The sequence below is a fragment of the Ailuropoda melanoleuca genome, chromosome 5 (genome assembly GCF_002007445.2).
Source record: "Ailuropoda melanoleuca isolate Jingjing chromosome 5, ASM200744v2, whole genome shotgun sequence".
NCBI lineage: Eukaryota > Metazoa > Chordata > Mammalia > Carnivora > Ursidae > Ailuropoda > Ailuropoda melanoleuca.
This window is the reverse complement of record NC_048222.1, coordinates 36,636,677-36,656,546: the sequence shown is the minus strand read 5'-3', so window position 1 is coordinate 36,656,546 and position 19,870 is coordinate 36,636,677. Positions and strand designations below refer to the sequence as shown.

Below are 19,870 nucleotides of genomic sequence, written 5' to 3'. Positions count from 1 at the left end.
CAAAGCAGCATATCTGGGGTGGCATGTTCTAATCCCCTTCAGGCTCTTTGCTCCGGAGAGTTTCTTTCCTGAGGAGTCAGGCCCAGCCCAGCAGTGGTCATGTAAATGTTTGCTTATTCATCCAGGCTATTATTTTACAAGACTAGATAGCAATGTACGAAAATGGAAATTTTGATAAGGAAATGGGGTTGTATTTTTTCTTTTCTCAAATTGTATTTCACTTATATTGCTTTTAGTTATTTTTTTTAAATAGTAATGTTGGTAAAACAAACAAAAACCATTGACTCTGTTTTTAAGGGAATACCCAGCAGAAACCCTTAGAATGGGCTTTGGTTGTGCTCTAAAGGGCCACGTTCAGAGTTGGAACATGCTGGTGACAGAAGAGAAAAGAGCAAGGAAGGACCCGAATCTGTATTTATTTATTCAACTGATATATATGGATTTGCCCATGGGTAAGGTGCTGACCTGAGAAGGAAGGAAAGATGATTCAATCATCCCTGCCTTCACTGAGCCTACTTTTATAAAGGAAAAAATAAAGTAGGACATAAGCAACTTTAATACAAAGGAAGATAGTAGGATGCACAGTGCCTTGAGAATTCTGAGGCTGGAAAGAGTATATTGAATCGCGCAGTCAAGGGACTTTTCACAGAGGAGATGGCGTTTGAGCTGAGCCTTAATGGATTTCAATGTGTCCTGATGAAGGGGAAGAGCACTCCAGGCAGATAGAAGGAACAGCATGGACAAGGCACAGTGAGCACTTCATGCAGTCGGGAGATGGAGGGCCCTGGCTCTGTCCAGCGTGAGCTGTGTGGGAGAGAATAGTGGGAAGTTAGCCTAGAAGACCGAGGTTGACTGGGGTCATCTTCTGGGAGAGCTTGAATGCCAGGTGTGGAGGTCCATGTTGGACTGGGACGGCATCAGAGGGATTTTCAGCATGGCGCTCCCAGCAAATTAGTAATGGTGGTGAGGTTGGCCAACAGGCAGTGACCACTCCAGGGGAAGAACATCAAGGGTGCTGGGAGCCATGGGCAGAAAGAAACAGGACAGGAAAAATGTGGTGAAGCCAGAATCTGTGATACCTGAAGGTTGGCTTGATGGTTGGAAACAAGAACTCAAAAGAACGGTCAACTTTTGGATCTTGGTAGAAATCTGAACACAAATTGGAAAACCAAGAGTAACAATGGGGATGGTGATGAGGGGCGTGCTCCATTGTATTACGTGGTGAACATGAGGTATCTCAGAGCTCTCAGATGAAGAGGTCTGGAAAGGTCTGAACAGATAGGATGAGAAACAAAATAAGGTAACATTCCAGAGTATTTCAAGGCAGATGGAAAATGCTCTTCAAGCTTAGTGGTATGACGTGGGCATGGGTTTAGGAGGCCCTAGATGAGGACAGAGTGTGATTGTAGGACAGAAATCACTGGTGCTTACGTGGCTTTAGTTTCTCTACCTTAGAGTGGGGATACAGGATTGACTCTTTCAAGCCCCCATACCATTTATTGAGCACCTGCTGTATGCAGAGCACATTACTCAATACCTGTAATCCTGCCAGGAATGTGCTGCCCAGATGAGCATGCCGAAGTTGGAAGGGGCTGGGTCCCTTGCCCCCGGCCACCCAGCTAGTAGGGATATTAACCTGGTGTGTCTGGTTCCCAGGCCAAGCTCTCCCTCTATAGGAAGCTGTCTGCTAATACTGTCACAGCTGTGGCCTTCAGACACTGGGACCACTGCCTTACTATCAGGCAGCAGTGTTGAGCTGATAGACTTCACTTCCCCAGCTCCCCCAGAACAGCCCAGACTCGGCTACCAGCAAGTAGACCTATGCCCAAGTGTTCATGCTCTCATTCTTCTGTTGCTGGATCTGTTTTCAAAAGCAAAAGTAGAAACAGGTTGCCTGACAAATGTAAGCATATCAGTCACAGCAGTGGGACAGGATATTTGGAATGAAGACTGTTCTAGAAAATTTAAGATGGGGGTTTGCCCTACTGATGCCCCGTAATGGAGTTGGCTGTGTGTGAAAAGTGGTCAGAGACTCCTAGGGGAAAGAGTTGGTGAGGAAACATGATGGCCAGTCCTTCACGTCATTAGAAAGTGGCCTCAGAGCCTGCAGGGGGCCTCCCCTCTAATGTGCCCATCTTCTGTCTTGCAGTGCTCAGCAGAGTGTGGGGCTGGAGTGCGGACACGCTCCGTGGTGTGCATGACCAACCACATCGGCAGCCTGCCCCTGGAGGGCTGTGGGAACAACCGGCCGGCGGAGGCCACCCCGTGTGACAATGGGCCCTGTACGGGCAAGGTGGAGTGGTTTGCAGGGAGCTGGAGTCAGGTGAGTGGCCAGAGCTGGCTGGGTTCATCTACCCCTGGTAAGAGAGCGAACACAGCAGAGGTGCCAGAAACAGGACTTTGCGTATTCCAGGCATCCTGAGTTTGAATCCCAGCCATGCCTCCCATGGCCTTGGAGAAGCTGCTTATGCTCTTGGAGCCTCGTTCAGTCAACAGTGTTTCTTGAGCACCTACTATGTGCTCTTCTAAGCACTTGGAATACGAACGTCAATGAGCAAAGCGAATATCGCTACCCTCGGGAAGCTTATGATCTAGCATGGTACCTTTGTCTATAAAATGCTGTTAATATCCGTACTGTGTGAGGTCATTTTTAGAAGAAATGAAGTAATGTCTATGAAGAATGTAACACAGTGCCTGGCATACAGCACATACACAGCAAATCATAGCTGCTGCTGCCATTATTGTTGTTCATAAAGCCAGTGTGGTCTGTATTTGAGTGTCAGAAGCACAAAAAGATATGATCCAGCAATCCTACTCGTGAGGCTATACCCAAAGGAAACAAAATCAGTATCTCAAAGAGATACCTGCACTCCCATGTTCACAGCAGCATTATTCACAATAGCCAAGGTCTGGAAATAACCTAAGTGTCTGTTGATAACCTCAGGAAGATGTGGTGTGTATATATACATATATCATGTGTGTATATATATATATTGTGTATATATATATTGTGTATATATATAATGGAATATATAAATGATTTATGTATACGTGGTGTCTATATATATGTGTGTGTGTGTGTGTGTGTGTATATATATATATACTATATTGGAATATTATTCAGCCATTAAAAAAATAAGGAAATCCTGCCCTTTGTGACAACATGGGTAGAACTGAAGGACATTTAGCTAAGTGAAATAGTCCAGACAGTGAAAGACAGATACTGCATGGTATCACTTATATGTGGAATCTGAAAAAAGTGGAACTCAGGGAAACAGCAGAATGGTGGTTGCCACGGTCTGAGGGGTGGGGACATGGGGAGAGGTGGGTAAAAGGTTACAAACTTTCAGTTATAAGATGAATAAGTTCTGATTGAATGTATAACATGGTGACTATAACTGGTAATACTGTGTCACTGAAATTTGCTCAGAGAATAGAACGTAAGCATTCTCACGTAGACACAAAAGAGGTAACTACGTGAGGTGATGGATGTGTTAATTAATCTGATTGTGAGAATCCTTTCATAACACATACATACATCAAATCATCATTTGTACAATTTAAATATATCACGGTTTTATTTGTCAATTCTAGCTCAATAAAACCTGGGGGGGGATCGAAGCAGATACAGGAGAAGTTGAGGTTTTCCTTATAAAGAACAGATAATACCGAATACTTGAATAAAGTAACTTCGTCAATCAATTGATTTTTTTCCTCAGTGTTCCAAAACGGAGCACAAGCCCCTAAGAAAATGTGGAAGAGATCATTCCTTCTTACTGCCCTGTTGTGATTGCCGTTAGTATTTTGAGTTCTAGCGTTTGGCTCTCAGGGCTGGCTGGTTCTCCAAGGACTTCTGGCTGGTGATCATGATTTATACATTATCAGGACCTCTGGCTCCGTATAGAATTTGATTTCTTTTAAGTAGCTCTAAAAACAGACCCTGAAAAAATAGGCTGCCCCGTCCTGGTAAGCTGATACGACCCCCTTGGAAAGCAATTTGGCAATAAAAGTCAAGAACCATTAAAATGTTCATTTGCCTTAACCAGTCCCTCTACTTCTGGGGATTCATCTTAAGGAAATAATTAACAGGAGAAAAAAAGGCTTTTTTGACAGAGGTGTTCATGACAGCAGGGCACTTAGGGATATTACGATATATCATAACTCATTAAAAATATTATATAACAACAACAGTGATAATTAGGGAGATGTAGAAAGTACACATGATATAGTGCAAGTGAAAACCAGAATATGAAAATACGTGAACTTTATCTCAGCCCCCTCGAAGAATGGGTTTTTAGGTGAACAACATGGGGAAATGCTTTCTTCTCAAATGTCCTCTAATGTTTTTATAATACAAACTGTAAAATATAGAAAATTTGAAAAGAAAGAGAATTCAAGTACTCCCTGTGCTACCCACGTGGATATCAGTCAGACGTACCCGATGACTGGTCCCAGCTCTACTTCTCTTAGTTCTTCTGACTTGGGGCAGGCAGCATAACTTCTCAGAGCCTGTTTCCCCAACCAAACGTGGGGATGAGAATACCTACTAATGCATGTTAGTTCCCTGTTCCCCATGGTTATTATTTTGTCCGCCAGCTGTTTCCACGTCACTATTGGTAGCAAAGCACCTAGGACCCGAATGCCGAAGATAATTCAGAGTGGACTGTATTACCCCAAATACCCACAGAAACGAGGGAAAGGGAGGAGTCATCTGGGAAATTGTGGCAGCCTCCACACGGTGAAGATAAGTGGTCCAATTCAACTTGAACGTCCACCCATCTCGGAAGCAGGAGTCAGGGTCTTTTTTGCTTGCGGGCCTCCTGTTGATTCCAGGCCTACTAAGGGAACTGAGACTAATGTGAATCTGGGGGAAGGCAGTGTTTGTTTCTGCCAAGATTAGAAACATGGAATTTATCACCCTGTTGTCCAAAAGGGTCAGGACATGATGGAAGGTGACCTGGTTTTAGTTCTGGATTTACAAGGATGTTGGAGCCTGCTGTCTCCTCCCTACCCTGGGAATCTGACATTATCCCCAAAGAAAATGAAATAGAGCATGCTTATATATTGGAACTAGAGTGAAAATAAATGTTCCTTCCATCCATGCGGTTTGAATGGTAGTTGATATCTGGAACACACCACAAGCCTGGTCACAGTGAACTGTCCAGGGTGGACATGGAACCCAAGCCAAGCCTAGCAGAGTCCTTCCCTGGGACTTTCAATGTAGACTTAAGGGAAGAGACTCTCTTGGAAGTTGTGAGCACAGGTGCCCGCAGTGACCTTGTTGAGGCTTGTGGAGAAGGCCCCCCAAGAGAATGAGACCTATCAGGCTTAAGGAGTCTTTTGTTTACCTGGAGCCAAAGTAGCCCAACTCCACTCATAAGATATTCCACCAATATCTAGATTGGTGCCTAGATTGATGTACAGATGTTTCTTTTCTTCCCTGCCAATTCTGGATTTACTTCACCTGTAGATTGTCTTTGTTCTGGGGGGTCTTTCACAGTCTCTACCATTGGGAGCCGCCCTGTTGTCTGCCTGTCTGCCTGGATTTATTTTCACTGAAATCTGAGCAGACATTTCCACTCTCATCTTGGATCAGTCATCCACCAAGGTACAACTGCAGAAATTATTCAGGTGTAGAAACACACATAATCACTACCACTGCTCAGTGGAATTATCCCTATTAAATACCACCTCTGTCTTCTATGTTTTGCATTACTCTGATTACCCATTGTTGAGTTTCACCTGGCGTATCTTTGTCAATTTTTAAGGATTTTTTAAGATATGTCTTTTGTATGCAGGACTATTTTTGTCTTTAATTTTACCCAATTTGCAAGTGTCTGTTTCTTAATTTTAACCATTCACATTTATTGTAATCACTTACATGCTTGGACTTTTCCTTGCCATCTTAATTTGTGTTTCCTGTGTAGGTATTGCCGTGCTTTCTTGGTCTATTTCTTCTTTCCTTTCTGCACATTTGCACAGATCAGGTTTTCTTAGTTCCATTTTTCTCCCTCTAACATTCTGGAAGCTATAAATCCTATTTTTATTCATTTAGTGATAACACTCAAAATTTTTAGCACAGAGTTTTAAACTTTCATGTTTCTATCTGTGTCAAGCTATCAGTAGTCACATCCTCCCCCAAAAGCAGACAGAAGTCTTCAGTCTTCATTTATTTACTTCAACTTTCTCAATCCACAATATCTCTAAAAAGAGGTTGAGATCATCTGGATGTAGCTCCATATTAATGTTAATTAGTTTTATAGAAAATACTGATTTAGGTTTAAAAATAAAGCTATTTTTAAATTTTTTAATTTAAATATAATTCACATGCCATAAATTTCACCCTTTTTAAAAGTTTACGATGCAGTGGTTTTTATATATTCACAAAGCTGTGCAACCATCACCACTGTCTAATTCCAGAACATTTTCATCGTTCCCCAAATCCCTGTATCCATTATTAGCAATAACTTCTGCAAACTTCTGCTTTGTGTCCTTCCTGGTTATGTCTTCTTCCTGGTTCTTTTTCATTTTATTAGAGACCACTACCCTGTAAGCCTTTCAAATAGGATCGTGAGTGGTAAGTTTCTGAACCCTTGAATATCTGAAAACATCTTCATTTTGCCCTTTGATAGTAGGGGCAGATGGTTCATTTCCCCCTGCCAGTCAGGCCAGCCCGGCTGTTCCAGGTCAGTGCCTTAGCTGATCACTGACTCACCATCCCCAGGCCTCCTTCCTGTTCCTCATATTCCTTCTGTGAGCCTGAAGCTCTTGAACTGCTTCCTCTCCACTGGGCGTCCTCCTCTATATGCATTTTGAACCATGATGTGCTCCTCCACGTTAATCTCATCTGCCTTTCATCATTCAAATATTCCCCGTAATCTCTGGTCCACCAAGGATGAGTGCCCTTTTCCATTTTCAAATGCTATTTCATGTACACACACATATCCCCCCACCGCACACACACACACATCATTCACTTTTCCAAACACACATATTCAGCCATTTCTGGGCATTTAGGGTAGAAGGCTGAGCTATGTGCTCATTCTCCCTTAATTACCTAATCTCTTAAGGACTTTGTCAAAATAGCAGAAAATAGCTTCAGGTTTTGGTCAGGGTTTGTCATCTGCTGTTCTGCCAAACACTCAGTACAGACACAGCCTCCCAGAGCAGTCGCGGGTCTTTCAGATCAGGTTTCCAAACCCCCACTTTGCAAGCGAGACAGTGGACACCTAGGGAAGTGCAATATCTTGGCCAAAGACACAGAGCTATTTAGTGGCAATGTCTGGACCAGTTTCCATGTCTCCTGTTCTCCCCCTGCTGCCCCCTGGATCCTTAGCACGCTCTTACTCCCCTTGCAGGGGAGGCCAGGCCTTTACCCGGCAACCGGTCACCCCTCTCCTGCCTCCAGTGCTGTCGTTGTCCACAGCATTTGAAAGAAAAGGACAGAACCTGAATACACCCCCAAATCAATCATTAACTCACTTGGAAGAAAATAGAAAAAACAAACCAAGAGGACTTGTTCTCCAGAGGTCTTATGAAGATGTCCCCCACCAAGAAAGAGCACCAAGTGGAAATTGATGCGGGTGATGGTTATTGTGTCCTGTGTGACTAATAGACCATTAGGGGTTTGCCTTTTTTTTCTGTAGATACATGTGGTTTTTTTCCCTGTTTTTATTTGACTACATTCCTGCATTCAGACAGCAAAGCTAATATTAAGAGTTTTAACTAAAGAAATTGTTAGGGGCTTTTGTAAAAGATAATAGATTATTTAAGGTCTCTAGAAGTGTATGGACAACAGCTTTAAAGTATTAAGAGTAAACCAGACATGAACAGGAAACATTTTACAAAGTAATAGATACTAAAGAGAATAGGTTGTGAGCAGTTATACACATCATGTTTCTGTAAACTAACAAAACAGGTCAACACATGTAATTGTCTGATCACCCTCTTTGTGTGACTACCCTCTCAAACTTCCCACCAAGCTGGCAAGTGAGAGGCTTGGACTCCACAGTCAGAGGCTTTCTGCCGGCCACCTGTTGGGAGGGGAGGGCTGACCATTGGGACATTGTCCCCAGCCTGGGGTCTTCTGAGCTTTGTGCGTCCCAAAGAATTTTAACGTAGCCCCTAGTCTACAAGTGTGCGGGCTCTGAGAGACTGATTCATTCACAGTATCAACCCACTGAGACAGGCAGTTCAACCAGAATGATAGTTCATTGTTTTACGGTGAGAAGTATCAGAATCTACTGGACAAGAACAACCAAATTGACAGGCTGATGTGTCCCTCCGTGTGTGCTGGGGGAGGGGGCGTCTAAAGAGGTGGTCTAAAAGAAACCATTTCAGTCTCACACAGAGGGCACCATGATCTGAATGACCAGCATCCTGGTGCTGTGATAACTCAGGGCACTCGCCCTCCATTCCCAACACTGAGCTCTTAGCAAAACCAGCATCCACCTGTGACATCCTAACCAGTAACATTTTCCAGGTCCCTGGGCTCGTCCTGACTGAATTGATGCTAGAAAGTACTCATAAACATCCCTTGATGTTCTCGTCCCCTTTCCATCATGTGACACCCATCCTTCTCTGATTTTTCTCCAGTGTTCCATCGAGTGTGGGAGTGGGACCCAACAGAGGGAGGTGATTTGTGTTAGGAAGAATGCAGACACCTTTGAAGTGCTGGACCCCTATGAATGCTCCTTCCTGGAGAAACCCCCCAGTCAGCAATCATGCCACCTCAAGCCTTGTGGGGCCAAATGGTTTAACACAGAATGGAGCATGGTAAGTCATGGTGCTCTTGATAGAGATTGCATTACTACGTCATTCTTCTGCTTTCCTCCCAGAGAGGAGCCAGACCACCTACTATGTGCCAGTCACTGGGCTCAGCCCTCAGCTGGATTCCCTGCAGTGACCTATGCTAGACCGTCACTGTTGGGACACCCCTGGACGCAGCCTGCTTGATGGGAGGAGCTGGAGGCTGGGACCATCTTGATCTCTAAACTGAAGAGGCCATAAAGCAGTAACTCTCGATCTCAGTGTGCATAAGAATCAACTGGGATCTTGTTTGAAAAGATGAATTCTGGGTCCACCCTAGCCAAGGAATTTGCATTTTGAACAAGCTCCTTAGGTGACTTGGATGCAGGTGCCCTTGGACTGCGTTTGAGAAACGCTGTTGCAGAGGATTAACGGCTGAAGGGATTCAAGGATGCTTTTGAGAAGACTACATCATGCAGCGATCTCGTTGTAAGACTCACGAAGGAATTTCTGTCAGGCCTCTGGAACCTGCGGGCGTGTGTACTTTTTTCCTAATCCCGTAGACACTATGGATTGTAGATTATGGGATTGATCCCATTTTTCTCTTTGAATTGGCCGCGTGGAAACTCAGAACCAAAATTGTGGCCCATCTCTAAGAGAGTTTATCAGACCTTACAGAGTGGATTTTGCATGCTAATGTGCCCCAGCTTTTCTCTCTTTTTCCTGCTTTTACCTTCTTTTTTGCTCCAGTCTTCTCACCTTTTTTTCCCTTAAATCTTTTAAACCATTAAGTATTTCTTAAGACCTTTCAAATCCTTTCTGTGAGGAGGGAAGGTAATGTGTAAATGAAGAGACAGAGTTAATACAAAAGCAGGTAACTAAGGAACAAAGTGGGAAAGGATGAAAATAGGGATAAAAAAAATATTTTTTCAAAAACCTTCCTAAAAGAGAAGACTTCGTAGAGCTGGTGACCATGCCTTGGACACGTGAGGGGGCGGCAGGGGTTCCTTCTGCCTTTTGTGACTGAAGATCGCCACGCAGAGCCTGTAGCTGAGGCCAGAGTAGAGGCCAAGCCTTTCTCAGAATCATGCAAAGGCGATGAAAGGGATTTTGCTTATGAAATATATGTATAAAAGCGGAGAATTCTGTTTCCCAACAGTGTACGTCTGCTCCAGTGATAATAGCCTTTGGGCACAGAGTAAACCACTCTTCAGAGGCAAATGGGAACAAAGGAGGTGTTGAGTTTGACAGGTGTTTTGTCGACTCCTGGGAAATGGAATGCAATGGTTTTGGTATTGGCCACGGCCTTTGAGAATGCAAGAACAGATAGATTACTGTGTTATTTTGCCCTTTGGTTTGGAGGGTCTAGAAAGGGCCAGAATTCACCAGGCCAAGTCAGAGGCGATGACATCCCAAACACCTGGCTGGAAACAACCCAGATGTGCCTCCACGGGTCAGTGGATGAACGCACTGCGGTACATCCCAACCACGGGAGAGGACCCAGCAAGAAGAGCAAACGAACCGACATGGTTGACCTTCAGATGCGCTTTGCTAAGTGAGAGAAGGACCCCAAAAGCTACATATGGTACGATTGCATTGATATATTCTGAAAAAGAGACAACCGCAGGGACAGAGACCGCATCGGATTGCCAGAGGATGGGGTGGGACGCGTCTCGCTACAGAGGGGCTGCAGAAGAGGATCTGCTGTTGGATGAATCTTTTAGATCTTATTTGTAGCACGAAGTACACGACTCTGTGAATGTGTCAAAACTCCTAGAACTGTGCATCACCACAAAAAGCGACTTTTTCTGTATGTAAATTCAAAAACAAAGAAACTGAAACAAATACGAAATAAATGGTTATGTTAACAGCAAAGACCGTGAAGCAAGCGACACAGCTTTGAAGATGCCTTGTTTTATAAATTTGAGTAAACCGATATTTAGATAATTCTAAAACAAATTAAATTTGATAAAAGCAATTTCCAAAAATGGAAGATATAATGAAACACGTGCACCTAAACACGTTTCCAGTAAGCAGCACCGGCACTGATGCAAGTGGCTTTAAAACACAGTAATTTGGGGCATCTGGGCGGGTCAGTCGGTTAGGCATCGACTCTTGATTTCAGTTCAGGTCTTGATCTCAGGGTCGTGAGTTCAAGCCCCATGTTGGGCTCCACACCCAGTGGAAAAAAACAAACAAAAAAAACCAAAACAAACAAACAGAAAACAGTAATTTGACTGTCCATCCCTAAGGAGCAAGAGAATTGTTGGAAAGTGTTGACAGTGCTTGCAATGATTATATTTTTAGTGAGAGTATTGTACTGTAGTCTGAGTTAGTTGGGTGGATAGTGTGTGATAAAGTAAACAAGTAATTTACTTTACGACAATATATGTGATGGTATATATGATAATATGGAAATATCTATTTTCCCCAGTATACTTGAGAAATAGGATTCTCAACTTAGGAAAATGGAGATACAGGTGAGATAGGAGAGGTTTAAGTGAAGATCCTGTTTTCCTGAATTTGAATTTGAAACATTGTATGAACTCACAAATTATCTTAAAAAAAAATTATTTCCCAGTTTTACCCATTTACCCATCGAAAGAGCCTAGAAACAATGGCCAACTCAGTAGCAGAGGGCATGCCTATCAGCCAGAATGTGGTTTCAAAATACCGCTCTTCACTAAAAGCAGCCAAGAATTCTTAGAGAATAGCTGATTCCACGTTTGGGACCGTATATGTATAAATTAGGCTGGAATACCTTTTTATCCCACACGGCAAGGAAGCTTAAAGACAATTGAGTTCATGCCCGAAGGACTCCAGAACCAAGTTTTAGGGGCTCAGACTAGCCACTGAGGAGACATCAGTGAGCTTCAGTAAAGAGAATAGTTGCCATAGATTGAATGAAATACATCATATGTGTTTAAACCCATCCATTTATAATAAGTGTATAATAATTAAAAAAAAAAAACGAATTGGAGGATCCACCATTAGGGAAACCATCTCATCATTCTGAACACTGATAAATAAAGGAAAGTAATCAAGCATTTACCCTGTCTTTCCTAAACAAGCTGTATCGCTGGGCGTACCAAAGAGCAAATCCAGGCAGAGATGGGGCAGGGATTATTTTCATTTCCTGGCTAATAAAAGAAGAAGAGGTGATAGAGTTTTACCAGCATTGTTCAACCACAAGTGAATTAATGGATCCGGACATGTCACATCCGTGGCTGCTGACATCCCCCAAAACAGAGACAGCCACACACATCCAATGAAGCCATCTCACCACCAAAAAAAAACCAAGCCTGCACCTGTTAGGGCCTGTTCTACACCCAACTTACAATTTACAGGAAATGCAGAGGACAGAGAATGATGTTAAATCGTACGATGTGGATGCAATCAGCAAAATCCTGACTATGGGAAACTCTATGGGACAAATGACTCAGTTCCTCCAGACAATAAAGTACAATGGGGAAAAAAGGCAACGGGAGCGAACCAGTGGATTAAAAAGAGTCCTAAAAGGTCTGTCGACCAACTGCAATGTGCAGGCCTGATGAGGATCCTGATTCAAAAAAAAAAAAAAATGTATTAAAAACTTGAGCTTCGCAAGAGAAGTGGAAATGGGAACTCTGAATCTATTTTTGAAGATAAGGACATATTGTTAATCTCTGGGTGTAATAATGCTATTGTGGTAACTTTGTAAGAGTTTTTGCCTTTTAGAGCTACAAACTGAAATATTATAGGAGAAGTGATGTGATGTCTAGATTTGCCCCAAAATAGGAATGGAGTGGAGTGGATGTGGGTGGGTATGGATGGGACACGATTGGCCATGAGTTCATGGTTGTTGACGTTGATTGATGCATGGGAGTTTGTTTTAGTATTTGGTCTCCTTTTGAAGATGCTTGAAATTTTCCAGTATCTGCCCCTCCTATGTGCCGAGCTAATGGACAGCCGAAAATCTTCCTCTCTCCCTTTGTCACCACGCAGTGCTCCAAGAGCTGCCAGGGCGGCTTCCGGGTCCGCGAAGTGCGCTGCCTGTCCGATGACATGTCCCTAAGCAATCTCTGTGACCCTCAGCTGAAACCAGAAGAGAAAGAATCTTGTAACCCTCAGGACTGTGTCCCTGAAGTCGGTAAGTTGGGACTCCTATCTCGGAGAAAAGAGATGCCCTTCTTAAACCCCAGCAAGTTCCCTGGTATGAAAATGCCAAGCCCATCTGGGTCTCTCCGTGACCTCATGCATAGTCATGGGGTTCAGGAGTCAGAACACTTTCAGTGTGATAACTTTCATAGTTTAAGATGACTGTCCAAAGCATGGGAGGTGATCCGAGCCACCCTCCACACTTAAATGGGAATTGATTAAAATGGTAATGATTTCAGAGATTTGGTTCCATTATCTTTAAGGTCAAAGTAGTGAGATTTCAACTTTTAATTGTAGGTGCAAAACAGTGGAAGGAAGAAAATTAATAAGAAAGGTCTACATCTCCTTAGAAAAAAAGCTGTTAAATAATAATTTAAAATAAGAAAACCTTAGTATAGGACATAATAAGAAATGTGAATGGATAGAGAGACTAACTATTCCTGGATGGGAACACTTCATACTGGAAAGAGGGGGAGCCTGGCTGGCTCAGTCCGTGGAGCATGCGACTCTTGATCCTGGGGTCGTGAGTTCAAGCCCCATGTTGGGTGTAGAGACTACTTAAAAAATGAAATCTTTTTTTTTTTAATTCTGTAAAGAGGATAAAAGAAGGTTCATGAGGCTCAACATATAACATGTTCAAATATATTGCCTTATATATTTGAACACATAATAAAATACAGAAATTAAAACTATACTGGGGTCAGGAAGAGACAGGGGTATGGGTGTTACAATACAGAATTCTGATATACAAGGGAAGTGAAGTATGATAAAGACCTAATTTTTTTAATCTATTTTATTTATTTATTTGAGAGAGAGTGCACATGTGCATGAGCGGTGGGGAGGGGCAGAGGGAGAGGGAGAAGCAGACTCCCCGCTGAGCAGGGAGCCCGATGTGGGGCTCAATCCCAGGACCCTGGGATCATGACCTGAGCTGAAGGCAGACACTTAACCGACTGAGCCACCCAGGCGCCTGATAAAAGTCTAATGTTAAGGAAGTAGGGAGAGGAGAGACTTCCATTGTATTCAGGTAATCAAAGATCCATTTGAAAAAACAAAGCAAAACATTTTAAATCTTGCTTTATGCCATATATAAACATAAATGCCTAAAGGATTAAAGACCCTTGCATAGGGGCGCCTGAGTGGCACAGCGGTTAAGCGTCTGCCTTCGGCTCAGGGTGTGATCCCGGTGTTATGGGATCGAGCCCCACATCAGGCTCCTCCGCTATGAGCCTGCTTCTTCCTCTCCCACTCCCCCTGCTTGGTGTTCCCTCTCTCGCTGGCTGTCTCTGTCTCTGTCGAATAAATAAATAAAATCTTTAAAAAAAAAAGACCCTTGCATAGAAAACACTGTAAAAATACCAGAAAAGATACATATCTCAGGGTTGGTTCAGCCTTCATAAGCTAGACGCAAAACTCAGAGGCCTTGTTGCTGAATGTAAAAACCTAACATAATAAATTAAAAACTTTTCTCCTGTTAAGGACATTGTATTGGTCAAGGTTCTCTAGGGAGCCCAAACCAATAGGATAGATGGGTGGATGGATAAAGGGGTAGGTAGGTAAATAGAGGATGATAGATAGATGGAAAGAACAAAGGGAGGAAAGGAGGGAGGGAGAGAGGGAGGGGGGAGAGAGAGAGAAAGAAAGAAAGAAAGAAAGAAAGAAAGAAAGAAAGAAAGAAAGAAAGAAAGAAAGAAAGAAAGAAAAAGAAATTATGACGAATTGGTTCCCATGAACGGAGAAGCAAAGTCCCACAACCTACCAGTCACGAGCTGGCGATTCAGGAAAGCTGCTGATGTAATTCAATCTGAGTCTTGAAGGCCTGAGAACCAGGGGAGCTGAGGGTGTAAATGTCGGCCCGAGGGCAGGAGAAGATGACATGAAATGTCCAGCTCAAGCAGTGAGGCAGGAAAGGGGCAAATTCCTCCTTCCTCTGGTTGATGCTCTATTCAGGCCCTCAGTGGGTGAGGCCCTTCTCCACTGGGGAGGGCCACCTGCTTTACTGGGCCCATCAATTCAAATGCTGACCCTATCCAGAAACACCCTCCAGACACACCCAGAAATCATGTTTCATCTGGGCATCAGGAGTAACACTGACACATAAAATTAACCATCACAGACATCATAACCCGAGTTGGAAGAAAAGAAAGAAGGAAAACAGGGAGAATGAGCAAGGATTGTGAGAAAAATCAGAAACATACCTTACTGGAATGTGATACAATCAATATAAGAAGAAAATGTCTGGCCAGGAGCCAGGAGGGAAAAATAGTGAGAGAAGTACCGTTCTTGCACACAGACGCGTTCCCATCTAGATGTCCCCTCCATTTACTTGTTACATTGGCAACACATAATTAGAACTTGATTGAAATGTGTATCCCAAATTGTTACATAAACTGTTTTTTAAAAGAGTACACTATAATGCAACACTGGAAAGAGAGGTTATATAGATAAAGTTGTCTCCTCGTCTCTGGCCAGGCCAAGATAATTAAAGACAGTCAGAATGACCAGATCCTTAGAATTGATTGTGCAACTTGCAGAGCTGGGGGTGATTGGGCTAACCAGCCCCTGCGTTCTGAAGAGAACATCTCCTAGTTTACTAACTAATGTGATAAGATAGAAATTGTTTACCAGTCTGCTTCTGTCTTCTTCGCTTGTCTATGGTGTCTTTTCAAGAATAAGAAAGAGATTACTTAGCTTCCAATTATAGAAAATTCAATTAAGGAAAAAAGGGAAACGATGAGATTCACAAAATAGAAAATGTAAGCAAAACCGTGGTATTGTTTGATATGCCTCGGATTTATACCAGCAGACCTAGCGTTACTAAAAATGTCCAGGCTGTGAGCGGAGTTCTGAAGCAGAGTGGGTCCCAGGTGGTTGCTCACAGCAAGCGTCTACACGGAATCACACAGCAAAAAGGGCTCGGGTGCACGTTTGATTATAATGCTAAAGAAGAAAAGTGGACGTGAATACATGGGCACATGTGTGCTGTGACCAGTTATTTTTTATCTACATACATTTTTATAATCTTTCATATAACTACAGAGAGCCATTACTACATCTTACAATTGATAGTATCTTAGAATCCAATAAATGCCATTCAATCTAGACAGGGCTTTTCATAGAAAAATCAGACAGACTGTGCCTAAGGTTTACACAGAAGAACAACACCAAAGACCCAATAATAGCCAAGGTAATTTGGAAAACGAACAATGTTGGGAAGTGTATCCTACCATGTATCAGGACATACTGTACAAGGACAGACAAACCAATGGAATGGGATGGAGTGCCCAGAAATAAATCCGAGCATATTATGGTGCATGATACAGGGTCAAGGTTAACAGTATGAATCTGGGGGGGGGAACATGAATGTTCATGGGGGTGGTGATGAGACGATTGTTTAGCCATATAGGAAAAAAACAAATCGAATTCCTACTTGTCACCACTCACACACACATCAATTCCAGGTGAATTATAAATGTGAAGAGAAATTTTTTTAACTTCTAGAAGAGAATATGGGGAAATATATATATTAGTGTAGGGAAGGATTTCGTAAATGAGAAATACAAGTACCAAAACACAAAAGAAAATATTAATACATCTATTATATTAAAAATAAAATCGTTTTAACAAATAACACTGCAGCAAAGTGATAAGAAAAACCATAGGTGTGGAGAAGATATTTTCAACACATCTAATGAACAAAGGATCAGATCCGTTATATATAAAGAATTTCCATGAATCATTTATTTTAAGCTAACTAAATTAGCAAGTGGTCAAAAGATAGGAAAAGCAATTACTAGAAAAGGAAACTCAAAGGGCAAATATACATATGATGATGCGTTCAACCTTCTTTGAGGGTAAGGTCACATCCACCAGATCTGCAAAAAATAAAACATGCAGCATAAGCAAGAGAAAGCAAAAGCATTCTGTACCACTGACAAAATTATAAATTGTTGCCCCCACTTTGGGGGGCCATCTGATGAGACCCAGTAGAGCTGCGAATGCCTTATAGCCCAGCAAGACCCAGAGACGGCGTGTGTAATGGCTGTTTCAAGGGGCGTTGGCTGTTGTAAAAAACTGTCAGTGGAAAATGGATCAATAAGTTGTGGAATGCACGATGGAATACTATTCAGTAATGAAAATGAACTCCCTAGAGCATTTGTTAAACGTGAACGCATCACACAAAGTCAGCATTGCCAAGGAATATACACAATCTACATCATTTTTTTTTAGTTGAAATGCCACATAGTGAATAGGGTACCAGCATTCATAGTTCAAGCATAAAGAAAGGATTGGGGATCAGGAACAGCACATGTGGGGCTTGATTCCCCCGGAGCCAGGAGCAAGGGGAGGTGGTCGCGGGCAGAGTGCACTCTGGGACTTGTGTCTGTGTTGGTGAGCAGCGAGACCACAGTCCGATGAATTATACATACTCTCTACGCCTAATTCTGTTATCACATTTAAAAGAAAAGAAAAAGGGTGTAAGCTCTTGGCCCACGCTACGCCTCCCGTGGGTATTAACGCGGGACCAGGATCGAAAGCCATGCCCCCCGCCCTTCCTCGTCCCACCCGTCGGGCGGGCTCTGTGCTCAGAGCGTCTCTTCGGTTCTGTGTTGCTGCAGATGAGAACTGCAAGGACAGGTACTTCAACTGCAACGTGGTGGTCCAGGCGCGGCTCTGCGTCTACAACTACTACAAGACCGCCTGCTGCGCCTCCTGCACCCGCGTGGCCAACAGGCGCGCGGGCTTCCTGGGCAGCAGATAACCCCCCGCGCTGCAGCCGCAGGGCAGGTCAGGGAGGCGGGCCGGTGGGGTCGGCTGCTCCACCAGCGGCTCCGGGCCCCCCACCGCGCCGCCAGCCGGCGTCGTCCCCACCCCCACCTTCGGGAAAGCTCCCGCAAGGAGCCAAGCCACGGTAGTCCTTTCGCATCGCCATAAACCGACGATCCCTGCTCCGGGAGCCCGCTGAGGTGCTGTCTGAACCCAGGCGGTGGGGGGCTCGTAGCTCTCCGAGGGCTCCCGCGCCTGCCAGCACTTCCTAAGTCAGCCTTTGGGCCCCCAGGCGGCCCTGCCTCAGCCGGGATGCACCTGGCCTTTTCCACATCGGGTTCCCTTGGAGAGTCCAAGACGCAGCTCCCACCCGCAGCCCCACGAGGCCTTGCTGAGACACCTGCTTCCCACGGTTACCTCAGCCCCGCGGTGCCTGTTTCCGTATTCACAGACAGAGGCTTTTTCCTGCCTTGTGACACAAACATCTCCTGTCAAATAGTGCTTTATTATGTCGCAGGTGTAATCACAGATCCTAGATGGTTAGTGGCTCACAAAGCCCCGGAACGGGAGCCAGGGACTGAATCATCATCCCCATTTTACTGACAAGGACACTGAGACTCAGTTTAAGGAATTGACCTGCCAGGTATATTCACTCACCTGTTCGGTGGCAGGGTTGAGTCTGACCGCACAACTCACCTGCCCAGAAGCCTTAGGTCTACAGGATGCAGCTTCATTTCAGACCAAGCGGCCGAGAAATTTCCCACTCAGCAGTCAAAGCCCAGCTCTAGAATTCTTTCCTCCGGCCAGAGGTCAGGACAGTATCCGCGGCACTCAGTTGTTTCCCAGGTCTCTTTCTGTTGATCTCTTCCCCGACAAGGTCGCAGATCCTGGTTACCGGACTCTGCAGGTTTTGTTAAACCCCATCCTAAATGGAATTGTCCCTGACACAACAAGAAAGCCATTGGCATAGCAAGGTGATGCCCGAAATTCTGATTCCGCTCCCAGTGATATGTGTCCCCCAGGGAACTTCACCCCGGGGGTCCTCTGGCCATGGAGCCTCTCGTGTCTCTGTGCCCTGGGCTCTCCCGTGTCCGCAGCCACCTGTCCTGGGCTGTGCGCCACACGTCACCCAGTAGACCAGCCTGTCTCAGCATAAAACCTGTGTTTATATTAGAAAGAGTCTCCCTTTGGTTTTTCCAGTTTGGTTTATGGATTTCTGTTTGTGATTTCTCATTCCTCCCTCCCTATGACTCACAGCCTGTATCCCACCATCCCAGACTCGAGCAGTAAGATCTGCATTCATGCCGCTAGCCAGGGAGAGAAGGAGAGGGGCCCTGGGCTCCTCCAGTGACAGCCACAGCGGCTGGGTCTTCCCCGATGCCCTGCACCTAACTGCAGTTCCGGAGGCCTCGGGCTGCAAGGGGATGCAGTGCGTATTGAAAGGCAAACGATCTGAAAGGTCAATTAAAATGAAAGAATATGTGTGTGTGTGTGTGTGTATATGTGTGTGTATGCATATATATATATATATATATACACACACACACACGTACAGTTGACCCTTGAACAGTGTGGGGGTTCAGGGTGCCAACCACCCGCTACACAGTTGAAAATCCATGTATAACTTTTGACTCCCCAAAAACTTAGCTCCTAACAGCCTGTTATGGACTGGAAGCCTTACCAAGGACATAATCAATCGACACATTTTTTTACGTGTCGTACATATTTTATAGTGTCTTCTTACAAAAAAGTAAGCTAGAGAAAAGAAAATGTTATTATGAAAATCACAAGGAAAAGAAAATACATGTACAGTATTTATCTGGGAAAAAAAATCTCTGAAAAAAAAACCCCATACCGTTCAAACCCATGTTGTTCAAGGGTTATATATATATATATATATATATATATATATACACATAAATATATATATACACACACACATATTATGTATGTTCTTTCACCAATTAAGAAAAATATCAGCCTAAACAAATTATAAGCTTACAGAAAATCTGTCATATTACCATGGTCCTGGGTCTTTTTCTCCTTTAAAGCAAGCCTGGATTCTTAGTAATTATTTCTTCCATGAGCCCTTTAACCCGAAAATCTGCGAATTTGATGATCGCTTGAAATTTTTGGAATCAGTAGCGCCAGCCCGATCTGACACACTGTTCAGTTCTCAAACCCTTGGGCTTTCAGAAATTCTATCTGGCCTTTCCGC

At 43.9% G+C, this 19,870-nt stretch overlaps 1 protein-coding gene across 1 annotated transcript in view; it reads left to right on the top strand.

The window, feature by feature from the left end:
- Positions 1-19,523, top strand: part of THSD4 (thrombospondin type 1 domain containing 4) — a 200,701-nt gene extending 181,178 nt beyond the window's left edge. Inside the window, exons 9-12 of the mRNA XM_034660735.1 lie at positions 2,150-2,323; positions 8,596-8,775; positions 12,733-12,877; positions 17,505-19,523. Coding sequence (XP_034516626.1) covers positions 2,150-2,323; positions 8,596-8,775; positions 12,733-12,877; positions 17,505-17,647 — 642 coding nt within the window. The 3' untranslated portion in view covers positions 17,648-19,523. The remainder of the gene's footprint in view (positions 1-2,149; positions 2,324-8,595; positions 8,776-12,732; positions 12,878-17,504) is intronic.
- Positions 19,524-19,870: the final 347 nt, after the last annotated feature.